The 13,308-nt window shown below is 32.7% G+C and overlaps 1 protein-coding gene across 3 annotated transcripts in view; it reads right to left on the bottom strand.

Annotated features, from left to right (window-relative positions):
* LOC126971758 (kinesin-like protein CG14535) overlaps window positions 1–12,917 on the bottom strand; it is a 153,639-nt gene extending 140,722 nt beyond the window's left edge. Inside the window, exons 1-2 of one of the 3 annotated variants that reach the window (XM_050818149.1) lie at window positions 12,819–12,917; window positions 3,816–3,962 (exon numbers count right to left, since the gene is read on the bottom strand). In XM_050818149.1, coding sequence (XP_050674106.1) covers window positions 3,816–3,871 — 56 coding nt within the window. In that variant the 5' untranslated portion in view covers window positions 3,872–3,962; window positions 12,819–12,917. Of the gene's footprint in view, window positions 1–3,815; window positions 4,004–12,814 lie in introns of all 3 variants that reach the window. The other 2 variants (XM_050818150.1, XM_050818151.1) reach the window with 2 other exon arrangements.
* Window positions 12,918–13,308: the final 391 nt, after the last annotated feature.

The raw sequence follows: 13,308 nt of genomic DNA, 5'->3' as shown, positions 1-13,308 counted from the left end.
TAGTTTAATGGCAGATTGCTGAGGCCCGCTATCCACCAGAGAGTAGAGGAGAGGAGACGAGAGGAGATCAGCCGCGAAACTGTCAGACTATTTCGACCAAAGCGGAGAGGATGTGTGCTTTGAGAGCTCGATATCAGTCGAGTGATGTCTAGGAAAGGGAGACGTCAAGTCGTTACAAAAGTTATATTTTAAAATGCTTAAAGAAGAGGAATGACAGGTTGAATAAATACAATTAATTCTTCAATAGTTAAACTACCGAAGGAAACATAGATTCTGGATAGGGTGCGAATTATAGAAATGAGACATATCCTTTCCTCTCCGCTTGATCCATTTCCACCGAAGCTTAGCGGAGAGGAGATGTGGAAATAACGAAATCTGATTGTCTGAATACATCTGCTTTTCTCTCCGGTTTGGAGGATACCGGGCCTAAAACTGTGCGGGCGGAGTCGGTAATGACTTCTTGTATAATAAGAATAACAGCAGTATGATGAATTGTAGTTTGATCATTTCATTCATATAGAATAATTTATTGATTTATCACCTTTAGTACATTAAGCCTAGGCACTGGGCATTCAGCCAATTGTTCTACGCCGTGCGTTGACACCTTGAATTGATAATTAGCAAACAAAGAAACAATTTTGGATCCATTTTACTGAATTGGTGATTTTGATGTTATTAAAATGCATTAAAGCTTCATGAGATTTAGTATCTACGAGTAAAATAAAAGAATATAAAAGTTAACTGCAATAGAATTAGAAAATAAATAATAATTAAAAAAAAAATTAGAACTGGATACAGATGGGAATGTTCCATGTACCAAGATCTAAATAGAACTTAAATTAGTTATTTGATAATAAAAAAATGGTACAGGACATGTGATTTAGAATATGTTTAGTGTTTAGTGAATGGGTGAGTGTTGATGATATGTATTGCATATGTGCTGTATGAAATTAAAATATAAAAATAAAATTTTAGCTTTAAAATACTATCAAACAACTAGGTGAGTTCCACGGTTTTAGCCGCTTATATAAATATTTTTCCTTAACAAATCTTTTGTGGCTAATGTATAAGAAATAATCAGAATATTTTATTCCAGACTTTTTTAGATATACTTTTAAGAATCAAAATCAATATATAACATTCTATTTTCGTATCACTAACCATCACGTGGAGCGCAAGCGGAAAAAACAGTTCGGTGGAGCTTTTTATTTATTTTTAAATCTATAATAAAGCTGAGATTAGCGATCAATCAAAAAAAGAACAAATTCCCAAAAAAAAAATCTATTGAACTAAAACTATATGAGGTTTAAAGTTCTACTCCTAATAGATAAATAAAATGGATTTTTTCAATCACAGCCGAACAGATGTTACTCCCATGTGGGCGAAGACCACCTGTTCAAATGTTTTTTTTTCCTTCCAAACTTTTTGATGATTAAAATTGTTTACCCAACTCTATAATCAAACACGGCGCCAATGAAAGCGTTACACAAACCTGAGAGCCGTTACATAAGTTGAAACAGCAAACACGAAACAAAAGCGAGCTATCCACAATTAAACAAATAAACATTTAAAGCCGAAAACATTTTTAAAACGACTATCCGTAAGCTTACTGCAGTCGTATTGATTTTGCATCTGGCGGTAGACAAAAATGGACCTACGTTACTGTGAGTTCGCGATTCAATGAATACTGGCTACCGCTTGCAATAGCCTTTCGACTTAGCGAAATTACTTTCAAAATAATCTGCTTTTGAACAAGCTGATTTTCGTAAGTTTTTTGCAGTGCAATATTTTCTTTTCGGTCAGAAATTCACAAATGAAAACACCCAACATGTTGATATTAAAGTTTGGGGTGTGGGAGGCTCCTGTGCACAGAATGCCGGCTAGATAATGGGTACCACAACGGCGCCTATTTCACCGTGGCTAGTGAAAATTACTGGGCAAATAAGACTTATGTCTCAAGGTGACGTGCGCAATTGTGTTGCTGATCAGAATTTTTGAGTGTTTCAAGAATCCTGAGCGGCACAGCATTGTAATGGGCAGGGCATATCAATTACCATCAGCTGAACATCCTGCTCGTCTCGTTCCTTATTGTCATAAAAAAAAATTCAAGTTAAGGTTTTTTGTTTAACATCATCAATTATATTTGTTATGAAGTAAGTGTCCCAAATCAATCGCAATACTTATAGATAGCGCATCAATCAAACCAATTTCTGTTGAGATAGACATAGAAATAGTTTCTTTACTGAAGACATTTGTGTGTGAATATTGGGCAATTTTGGGACGGAAAGGCACTGAGCTCGCGTGACTTGTTGGTTGGTCGAAGCGGATGTAGTGGTTTGGACGGTCTGTTATGTGTTCACATACAGCTGACTTAGAGTTACGTCTGTGTTTGACATCCGTAATGTGTTCTTTAAAGTTAAACGGGGAACCTCTCAAGTCTGAACGATTACAGGCCTATTTCACTTGCAACAATACTGGGGAAAATTCTTGAAAGACTTATTTATCCAAAATTGTCGAAGAATGTTATTATTCATGACGCGCAGTTTGGTTTTCGTCCTGTTCTTTCAAGTGATTGTGCAATTTTTAGTCTGAAAAGTGTCGTAAATAGCCTCCTGTAAAAGTCGAGATACGTGCGTTTATGCATATTTTTTGACCTTAGCCGCGGTTTTGATTTAGTAGATTATAAACTACCCTGGGATAAATTGTCTAAGTGCTCAGTGTCAATTAAAGCTACGCAGATGAAATGGTTCTTCTCAGACCCTCAGTCAACTGTCTGAGGCGCATGCATTATTATTTAAGCCGGCTTGAGATATTGCGTTTGGTTTGCCCAATGTAAGACAGGCCACAGTCCAGATTACTTAACGCAAAATCTAATGTAAAAACTGGTAAAAACAGTTACGATTACACGCGTTTTAATCCTTTAAATAGTGTTTTTTTTATATAAAGCACATGTCTTATCTCAGTCAAAGGAAGATAATGAAAAAGAAGAATATATGTATATTGGTTCCCCATGATTAACGGATTGCAATTAAAATTAATAATTGGTAATCATAGAAGTAAAGTTTAGCTAGTATCCAAAACTAAATAACGGTTTCGAAATATCTCAAACACTGGCCTCAATTTTTCTTAATGATTGTTTACGACTATTTAACACACAAAAAGATTAATCCACTCAATAAATTTCAGCAGTATACACATTTAAAAACCTAATTGCGGTAGTCAATCATGTGTCAAATAACAAGCGTTTCTGGCTTTAGTCCAACGATCTGATGGAGTGGCTTCTCACAATGTAGTACGTTATTGATACTTATCACTAGTTAAATTAGGAAACTAGGAGAAAGTATTTCGGTTATGTTAATTTAATCATCATCACCAGTGGGAGGCTTCTTTGCACAGGATGCCGGCTAGATTATGGCTACCATAACGGCGCCTATTTCTACCGTGACGCAGCAATGTGTAAGCATTATTGTATTTCGGACTGAAGGGCGCCGTAGCTAATGAAATTACTGGGCAAATGAGACTTAACATATTATGTATCAAGGTGACGAGCGCAATTGTCGTGCCACTCAGTTTTTTTTTGTTTTTCAAGAATCATGAGCACTGCATTGTAATGGGCAGGTCGTATCAATCACAATCAACTGAACTTCGTCTAGTTCCTTATTTTCATTGTAAAAAAAAGTTATATTTATACTAGCTGTGCTTGTTAACACTTGTAAACACTTTAATAAATAACAAATTGCTTAAACTTCATTCGTATTAAATGCATTAATCGTAAAAAAAAATTCTTCACTATAAATAACGTGATAAAAACTCACCTCGGAAGCTCCTTCGCCGGACTCGACTGAGTTTCTTGATGAGCGTACGACGCCATTTCTAATATTAAATATAAATTATTGCACACATTTTTAACGTCTTAGTTTATTGCACATTACCCGGCGAGGTTCAACTATATTGTGAAGGAACTTACATCAAAATTAATGTTGTACTTTGCACGGTTTAACAACTATAAACACCAAGATATAATAAACACAATCGTTTTAAAATTTCTGTTAAATTTCATGCGTCTTCATCATACTGAGATTTTTTTTTACAGAAATGGAGGACAACTGAGCATACGGATCATTTGGAGGATACCTGCTATATTATGGATATCACAACGGCACCTATCACTGCCTTGAAGCAGTAACGTGTAAACATTATTCAGGTCAGAAGGGCGCGGTAGCTAGTGAAATTGCTGGACATACGAGACTAAACATCTTATGTCTCAAGGAGACGAGCGGAATTGTATGGACACTCAGAATTTTTGGATTTTTCTAGAATCCTAAGCGGCACTGCATTGTTATGGGCAGGGCGTATTAATAACCATCAGCTGAACGTCCTGCTCGTCACGTCCCTATTTGTCATAAAAAAACATATTGCGCCACCGAATACTAATAATTATTATTGTTTATTTAAATTAATTTATAAGCTCACATAAAACTAAAATCGGATTATTACAACCAGTAAATCTATCAAGTAACGTTTCGGCATAACTTTATAACAATAAGCGCCAATCTGACGGTTCTATTTGAACAACGAAGTCCTTTTCATGACCCATAAAGCCTTAGATGAAGTCGTTAAAATGATGATTGCCTCCGTATTCGACAAGTTACAGCGAATAGAACCTTCACTTCGAGTAATTAATTTTAGTGCTTTTACACGTGTGCGATTTAATTCAGTTTCTAGTTGGCAGTTAATGTAATAGGGCCTTGAATGTTCTTTATTGTTTGAACATATGTGAAAAGATATGTTAAATGAAGAAAGTCGGATAATAATTTGGTTGATAAAATGTTAAATTTTACCAACTTAATATAACTACGACGAGATAATTTAATTTGAGTAGGACGGGGGCAAATATATGCAGTAAATATGCCTTCTACTCAAAACAAATACTTATAATTTAATATCTGAGATAATTAATTATACGTCTAGATAGTCTGTTTCTGTTAGACAACCGATAAAATCAGGCCAGTTTTTTTTTTATGAAAATAAGGGACGCGACGAGTAGGACGTTCAGCTGATGGCAATTAATACGCCCTACTCATCACAATGCAGTGCCGCTCAGCATTCTTGAAAAACTCAAAAATTCTGAGCGGCACTACAATAACGCTCGTCACCTTGCGACATAAGGTATTAAGTCTCATTTGCCTAGTAATTTCACTAGCCACGACGCCCTTCAGACCGAAACACAGTAATGTTTACACATTACTACTTCTCGGCAGAAATTGGCGCCGTTGTGGTACCCATAATCTAGCCGGCATCCTGTGCAAAGGAGCCTCCCACTGGTAAAATAGTTTAGTGTGCATGGCAAGCTACGTCTTACACTCGCGATTTGTATGACACTTTGTGTTAGTGTGCGTGTATTGCTAAAAAATAGAGGTTAAATCTAAACTGAAGGTTTTCAAAACTTTCACAGCTGTTTACCTAGATGTATAAATGATCTAAGTTTAATTTCCATCAATTATAATTCATAGATAACAATCTAAAAATTGTATTTTAAAAAACTATTTTAAAGAAGCGACAAGCGTAATTGCAATTTCGCAATTTTGGGCTTTTCAAGAATTCTGAGTGGCACTGCACTGTAATGGACAAGACGTATCGTTTACCATCAGGTAAACTTGTTCTGAAATAATCTTAAAATTCTTCCTAAAAAGCAGTTATTCTATTGACTTATAGTAAAGTTTAAATGAGACCAGTTAAGTAAACTTATATTTAAGTTAAAGGCTTCCAAATTAAGCTATAAACAATCAGGTACATATAATAGCACATAAAATGAGCAATTACCACATTTATAAGTAATCAAAAAGTAAGTATTCATTAATATAAGTGCTGCTTCAATACGACTGTTTATTTTATTGCCTATTTTATGATAATTAGCCATAAAGGTGTGAAACTCTCGTGGAAATTGCTTTTAATTCAAACATTAGCTTGATTTATTATTGAATGAAAGAAATGAGAAGATAAAGAAAATTTATTCCGTTACTTACATTTTTGACAAAATAACATACAATGCAACATGTACAAAAATTGGGTTGAATGAGTTTTTTTTTCAAATAAAGTATAACTTTTTAAAACGCTTCTTGGGTGAACTCAGATTTTTTTCTGACGGAAGTAACAGTCAGTACCTACTTCCGTCACAAAAAAGTCTATCGGCCTTACAAATAAACTTGTTATAAAATTATAATTGATGATAAACAAAGAAAATGCAAAATGTTTACAATATCGTTGACAACACTGTCAATACAATGATAATTCTGAAGTATTCCGAATGACAAGCTGCTATGCAAATAAACGTGGGAAACGTTATACGTCCGAACAAACCATTCGTAAGCAAATTTTACATATTCTTGGTTTATGCTTGGTTATAACTTTATGCCAATTTTATTATATATAAGTATTCATACATGTAATTTACTAAACATTCATTTTGGTATTATTTTTAATTAAACAGTGCACAAAATTACCGGACAATTTTGAATTATTTATAAAAATAGTATTTATATTTCTAACACTATAATTAATAAATTACCAATAAACTCGAACTGTTTCTTATATTACAATGTGAATACACATTTTCAATGCCTTAAGACATTTCATAAGGCACAATATAAAATCTCACATAACGGCTCGAATATTCTAATGTCACTTCACACAAAGCGTCTGCTTTCAGTTTTGTGAGGACGTTAAAAATTTATGAGTACCCACTTTGTTCTTTGTTTCGCAGTCGTCTGAGCTCAAGACGTGATAATTAAAATAAGGAACGCCCTTACGTTGGACGCCGAATTATTTATGTTGTTTAATAAGTTTTATGTGCTAATAATGGTATGATCAGAATCATTGAGGGCAAAATAGAAGGAACCAGGGGTAGAGGCCATAGGGGAATTACATGGCACTCAATATTCAATCCTGAATGGGAATTCTGAAATCTGACGAGCTGAAAAGAAAGGCTGACGATAGAGAAGCGTACAGAGAAATGATCGCCAAAATGTCTTAGAGGGATATGTTATCAGAATTAAAGAAATGCTTCGTATTTTCTATGATGTAATACGAAAAAAAGACGAAATAGATCTTGCTGGCACATAATATTTCTCGACCTAATTGCTCAGTGGCTACAAATATAGGGGCCCCGGCTTCAGAACTGTATAATGAATGATTGTTTAAATATTTTATATTTAAAAGACCGTTATTAGAAAGCCCCAAAAGGCCAGTGGCTACCTGGTGGAAAGTAAAGAAAAACAGCAATATTAGAGATAAAGAGATGTGCTGCCGGTCTTAGATTCCTCAAAGCGGCAGTACGAAGAAAATGCTTTTAGTGAAAAAAATCAATAATGGACCCTATATATCGATACCTCAGATCCAAAGAGTAACATTTCAGAAAAGGGTTCCAAGAAAAATAACTCGAGATGTTACTGAATGAAACGAAAATATTCTAGACTTTTGTCACATATTGACTTGTTTCGCTGTGGTTATCGTTTATGAAATAATTTCTAATACTTATCTCAAACATACTGAATTTAAGTTTTGTTACACTCAGGAACTGACGAATGTATATTATTCAGTCATGTATGTGCATACATTATTTTATTTGTGTCTACTGCTAAAGACACGAGACAACACAACTATGACTTTCTCAGTGGATTGTATCAAACACTTCTCCACATTAGCAATTCGTTTGTGAGTCATTGAATCCGCTTGTACAACAAATTTCACAGTAAAATCTGGGATCTATCGATATGTAAATTTAAAAATATTATTATGAAAATTCTGCACGAAAGTTATTACAAAATATTTGATTATTTGGTGGAAAAATAGCGGAAAAATAGCGGGGTCAAAGCTGCCCAATTTCAGTGAGCTTAACATAAGTTGTGTAATAAATATAGATGTATTATTACTTTTAGAAATGAATCAATTTATTATTTCACTTTAAGACATCTAGGAGTCCTATTTTAGTGGCCTACAAAATAAAGATTTTTATTTTTTAATTTGAATTTTAAGTCTTACATCTATGTGCTATTTGGTATCGAGATATGTAGCTAGTGGGGCCAATCTGCGCGGTTGTAGTGGAATATTACTAATTACGCGATTCAATAGAGCTACAGAAGGCGAAATGCTGGTTAGCTATTACGAGTAATCTTGTTCCACATCCACATAATGATAGTTTTTACTACATTTAATGATATTATTGGAATATAGTAAGTATATGCATTGTCTAGTATGTATATTATACTAAACATATTACTTATCATTGTCCGGCAACCCACAGTACATCAATGCTATGCCTAATTTGGAAAGTTATTATTTGTATGAAGTTATTCAATTATTATTTTATAATTAATAGAATTCAAGAAGTTAGTTGAACTTCCTGTAAAATTGGATCATAAAGTTTGTCTGGCAAGATCCCGTTAACTTTAATTACAAATAAAGTTTCGAATCGATTTTCAGGATGATATAGTAAATACCCTGATGGGTCACGACACCAGGAAAACGATAGGCAAAAGAAGAGGTACTTACGCGTAAACAATGGTTATGAAATTTACAGTCGTGGATTCGACGAATAGGTCAACGAGCGGGCTGTATTAGATTGAGCCTCGTTATAATCAGTAAATATTAAACTTGTCTCCAAGATTTAATTATCAATACTATCGTCATATATTATCATTTTCTGAAAAATTTCAATAAGCTAAAACCCTGATGGGTCACGACATTGGGGAAGCGACGGAGAAAAGAAAAGGTACGGGTAAACAATGGTTATGAAACTATACAATCGTTGAGTCGATGAGTAGGTCAACTTGTGAGCTGAATTACAATGAGCCTCGTTATAATCAGTAATAACTAAACTTGTCTCCAAGATATAATTACTTTGTCAAGTTCCGGGAACGCTTGCAAAATTTTGATAATCAAATTGAAGTGAGCCTTTATTTTACGTTTTAATTTTCATTACAACATCGTTGAATGCTCATTTAGTTCAATTAAACTAAATTTTTAAACTAAGATATTAATTATAATTGTCACACTTCCACACAATTTGTTATTATTTCTAAAGTGAAAAACCTTCTGGGATCAATTACACAAATTAAATTTGAAAACAAAATTTATGAACGATGCGGGACTTGAACCCGCGACCTCTCGCGTTCCGTGAATGAGAGTTGAACATATATGATTTACAAACGCTACGTCACTCGAACGGTTGGCTCAGTGGTAAGAGCGCTCGCACGGAATGTGAGAGGTCGTGGGTTCGAGTCACGCATCGTTTATAAATTTTGTTTTCAAATTTATTTGTACACTCTACAAAGAGTCTGTATCTACATCAATCAAGCAATCATTCAAATAAACTGTTGAACCAGATATCCAAATCTATTTTAGTAATCAGGTTTAATAACTGCTGTCCTAGACGGTCTTCAGGCTATGCCTATTCCCTAGAATTTAATAAAAGACATAATTATATTATTTGAACAAAAATATACAATTCAAATACAAATTATTATAAATCAAGTGTTTTAGTTTTCCAATAGACAATGTCTTATGGAATCATTTTCCTTGCGCCTGCGCAGTTGTGAGTTTTGCCTAACTGAAATCTACTGGCCGCTTGTGAAATGAAATGATAAGGACATTCAGTATTGTAGGAGATTTTTGTCGGAACTGCATTTTCATAATTCTTCATTTAATTTAGTGATACAAACACCATTATAATGCCTATAATACCTTATAAAAATAGACGGATGTTTTAAATTAATATATTTTCAATCAACTAATTTGTTTTTGAAGTTATACTTCTTTAGGCGCGTTATAAAAAATATTAAGAGTGAAATTTTAATATGCGCGCGCATCACTTTACCGCAAAAGTAACAGAATGAAGTTGGTTCCTAAAATTTTCTGATGTTTGCGACATTCGTTAGTTTTGTTTGGTTTCTTCGTCGATTATTAGGACAGGCAAAGGTTTCAAGCCTTCAAGCCTTTATCTTTTCAAGATTTTTACAATATTGTTCTTTCTACAAACGTAGAATAGCAGGAGGAATAAATAATTTTAAGGATCTTTGCTTAGTTACGCCAAAGAAGTATAACTTCTTGAGTGCATACATAAGTACAAACACACTTCTTAGTATAATGTTTTTGTTAATTTAAGATTACGCGCGTTAACTATTTAAAGATACGCGACATATTGACGTTTTGTTAGAATATTTTAGTGTTAACAGTTTTATGCAATAGATGTATACACACGGCATCTAGTCATTTTTATTTTTAATTGAACATCTTCCAGGAGAATATGTTCGTCGATCGTTGTGAACTATAAAAATGCGGCGCTGACGGCAATGAAAGAATGCTATTGTTTCATCTGTTTAATAAAAATAAAAAAATAATAATCCTTTTTTAAATATGAAAATATAATCACCTGCAAGTTTCACGATGGCAAATAATAAAAAACTAAACCATACACCAAAACATACATAGAAAGTAAGTACAAAACATATTATAAAGGTGCTCATAGACCCGCGAGCTCTATACAGCCCGTCCGGGTCAAATTTGGCGGTTTTATGATTATTGCGCTTTATAAACCAACGGTTCTCTCCCCTGCTTTATGGTTTATAAATTTCATTAGCGTATGTTGTCGGACCATCGCGTTTATTGCGCGCTACACACTGCCGCAACGAATAAATAAATAATTATTTTATCAAACATGCATACGATTATACTGAAAAGTGCTGATATAATAATATATGTAACTATATTTTTTAATAGTTTATTTCCGCTTCCAAAAATGTTCTAGATTTGAGAATTTTATTATTTATATGTTATTAATTATTATTATCGATATTATAGTATGCTCTACATTTCTACAAGATTTGGGAACTAAATTGAAGTTACTAAAATTGTGCTACACTGTAATTATTATGACGGGTACTTACGATATATATATTATTAATTTGATGCTGATATTTTGATCAAATTGTATTCATTCATTCATGAAATTGTATTAAAATATTGATTTTTAAACATAATATATTGCGCTACATGTTGTTAAAAGCTTAGATCTACATGGAACAATTTTAAATGTTTAAAAAGCTTTTTATTATTAAATATTAATTATTTCAGCAATCTTAAATTATAATTTACACGTTATTTTATTTAAATCTTTTAATAAAAATAGATATTTATTTTAATTTTTTGAACTCTGACCGAAAAAATATATTTTGACTGTCAAACTAGATGACAGTGTGTATCTTTCTCATTTGGCTATATAGTTTATTCGGTACTATTAATTAGTGCGCCAGTTTTGTTTTGTGACAAGAAATGTTTTATGGTAGCGTGTGCCGTAACGGCAGGAATTCCTACAAATAAAACTATAATTCAAAATGTTTCTCCGTACTTCTATAGAAGATAACCAGTATTTTGTTTGAGTATTCTAATTCTGCTGTGTGTATTCAAAAATATAATTCATTCATAAGCTGAAGGCGAAACCGACAATCTACAGTTCAATTATGTATATAAAGTATATAATATATGTAATACTATGTTATAGTTGATAAGCTCTGAATGTAAGATTTACTTTTACCAGTGGAAGGCTTCTTTGCATATAAGGCCGGCTAGATTTTGGGTACTACAACAGCGCCTATTTTTGCCGTGAAGCATTATTGCTTTTCGGTCAGAAGGGCGCCGTAGCTAGTGATATTACTGGGCAAATACTAAGCATCTTTTGTCTCAAGGTGACGAGCGCAGCTGTTGTAGTGCCTCTCAGAATTTTTGAGTCATTCAAAAATCCTGAGCGGGCAAGGCGTATCAATTACCATCAGCTGAACATCCTGCTCGTCAAATAAAAAAAATCGTATACAATAATTATTGCTTCTCTTAATACATACAAATAGGGATTAACGAGTAAAACTATGATCTTAAAAGTTTAAAGCTTAGAAATACTTACTCATTCATTATTTTAAATTTCCCACTAACGTATTATAAAATAAAAATGTGCATTATAAAATTACTACAATTCTAATATCTATCTTATTCATTATTAAACGTCAACTTTAAATATTAACTGAAAACCATCTCAATATAATAAATGAGCGAATTTCATTTTTTTCAGAATATTATAAAATTTTAATGTATTGATAACGATTACAAGTATTTTGTATTTAATTAATTTTCATTCAACATAATAATCAATAGTATTTTATATATCGGTAACAAAATTGCACACAGATTATAAGTTCAATAGTTACCAGTTAAAATAACATTTGATAATAATTTCGTAATTGCATTTTATATTTATATATATAATATTATAATTATTGTATTCAAAAGAATTTGGTTATTAAAACTTTCATTAATTAACGGCTATACATAAGGTTTAGTAACTGTCAAAAATACTATGTTAACGACTCTACTTTATAACAAAGTACAACATGAGAACTGTAGAGATGTTAAAATAGATAATAAATTAAACACGTCAATATTATGTTAATTACTTACTTGTTTGAAAACATAAATCACATTTAATTACCAATTTAAAACGCAAGAAAGTTAATCGTAATCAAAATAACCGAAAACTCGAGTGTAATTTTTTTTAACGTGATATAATAAAAGGGACATAAATATAATGTTATCCTGAATTTTTTAACATTTAATGATATTTTTTCCAATGTTAAACGAGTAGGTATGCACGTGGCATAAAAGGCGTAGGTTACTTTTTCCTATGATCTTTCTAGTATTTGTTTTAATATAAAAAATAACAGGGTGTTGTATAACTTATAATAATTAAACTTTGCAAAATACAACAAACCTACATATATAAATTTAATCACTTCACACACGTATACAACATACACGCTACGGTATCATAGAACCCGGGGGCGATCGAGACGTGTTTCACCCCTCACGTGTCGAGCGCTACTGAATTTAACTTCAGATTTCAGAATTCAGAGAGCTATTGCATCTCATAGCTATACATACTTGCGACTGCTGAACGCCTGGTAGGCCGGAATCGTCTTCGGGGAAAATGTACGATGCGGATTTTATTTATTGTACAAGTTTCTCATGAAGCTTGACACTAAGATTTAGAAAAACTTTTAACTTGAATATCGATTTGATACTTTGAATACAAATGAATATAAATTTAATTTCAGAAAACCACAAAAAGATTTTTCATTTCTCGAATATCATAATGCTGATTATATAACAAACATATTATAGATATTATGACATTCTAATTAACTACCAACTCATCTCATTTGCATGAATTTCCGTTATTGTTATAATTTCCCAATCATCTTGCCG

The sequence above is a fragment of the Leptidea sinapis genome, chromosome 24 (assembly GCF_905404315.1).
Source record: "Leptidea sinapis chromosome 24, ilLepSina1.1, whole genome shotgun sequence".
NCBI lineage: Eukaryota > Metazoa > Arthropoda > Insecta > Lepidoptera > Pieridae > Leptidea > Leptidea sinapis.
Note: the sequence above shows the minus strand (reverse complement) of the source record. Positions and strands in the feature narration are given on the sequence as shown.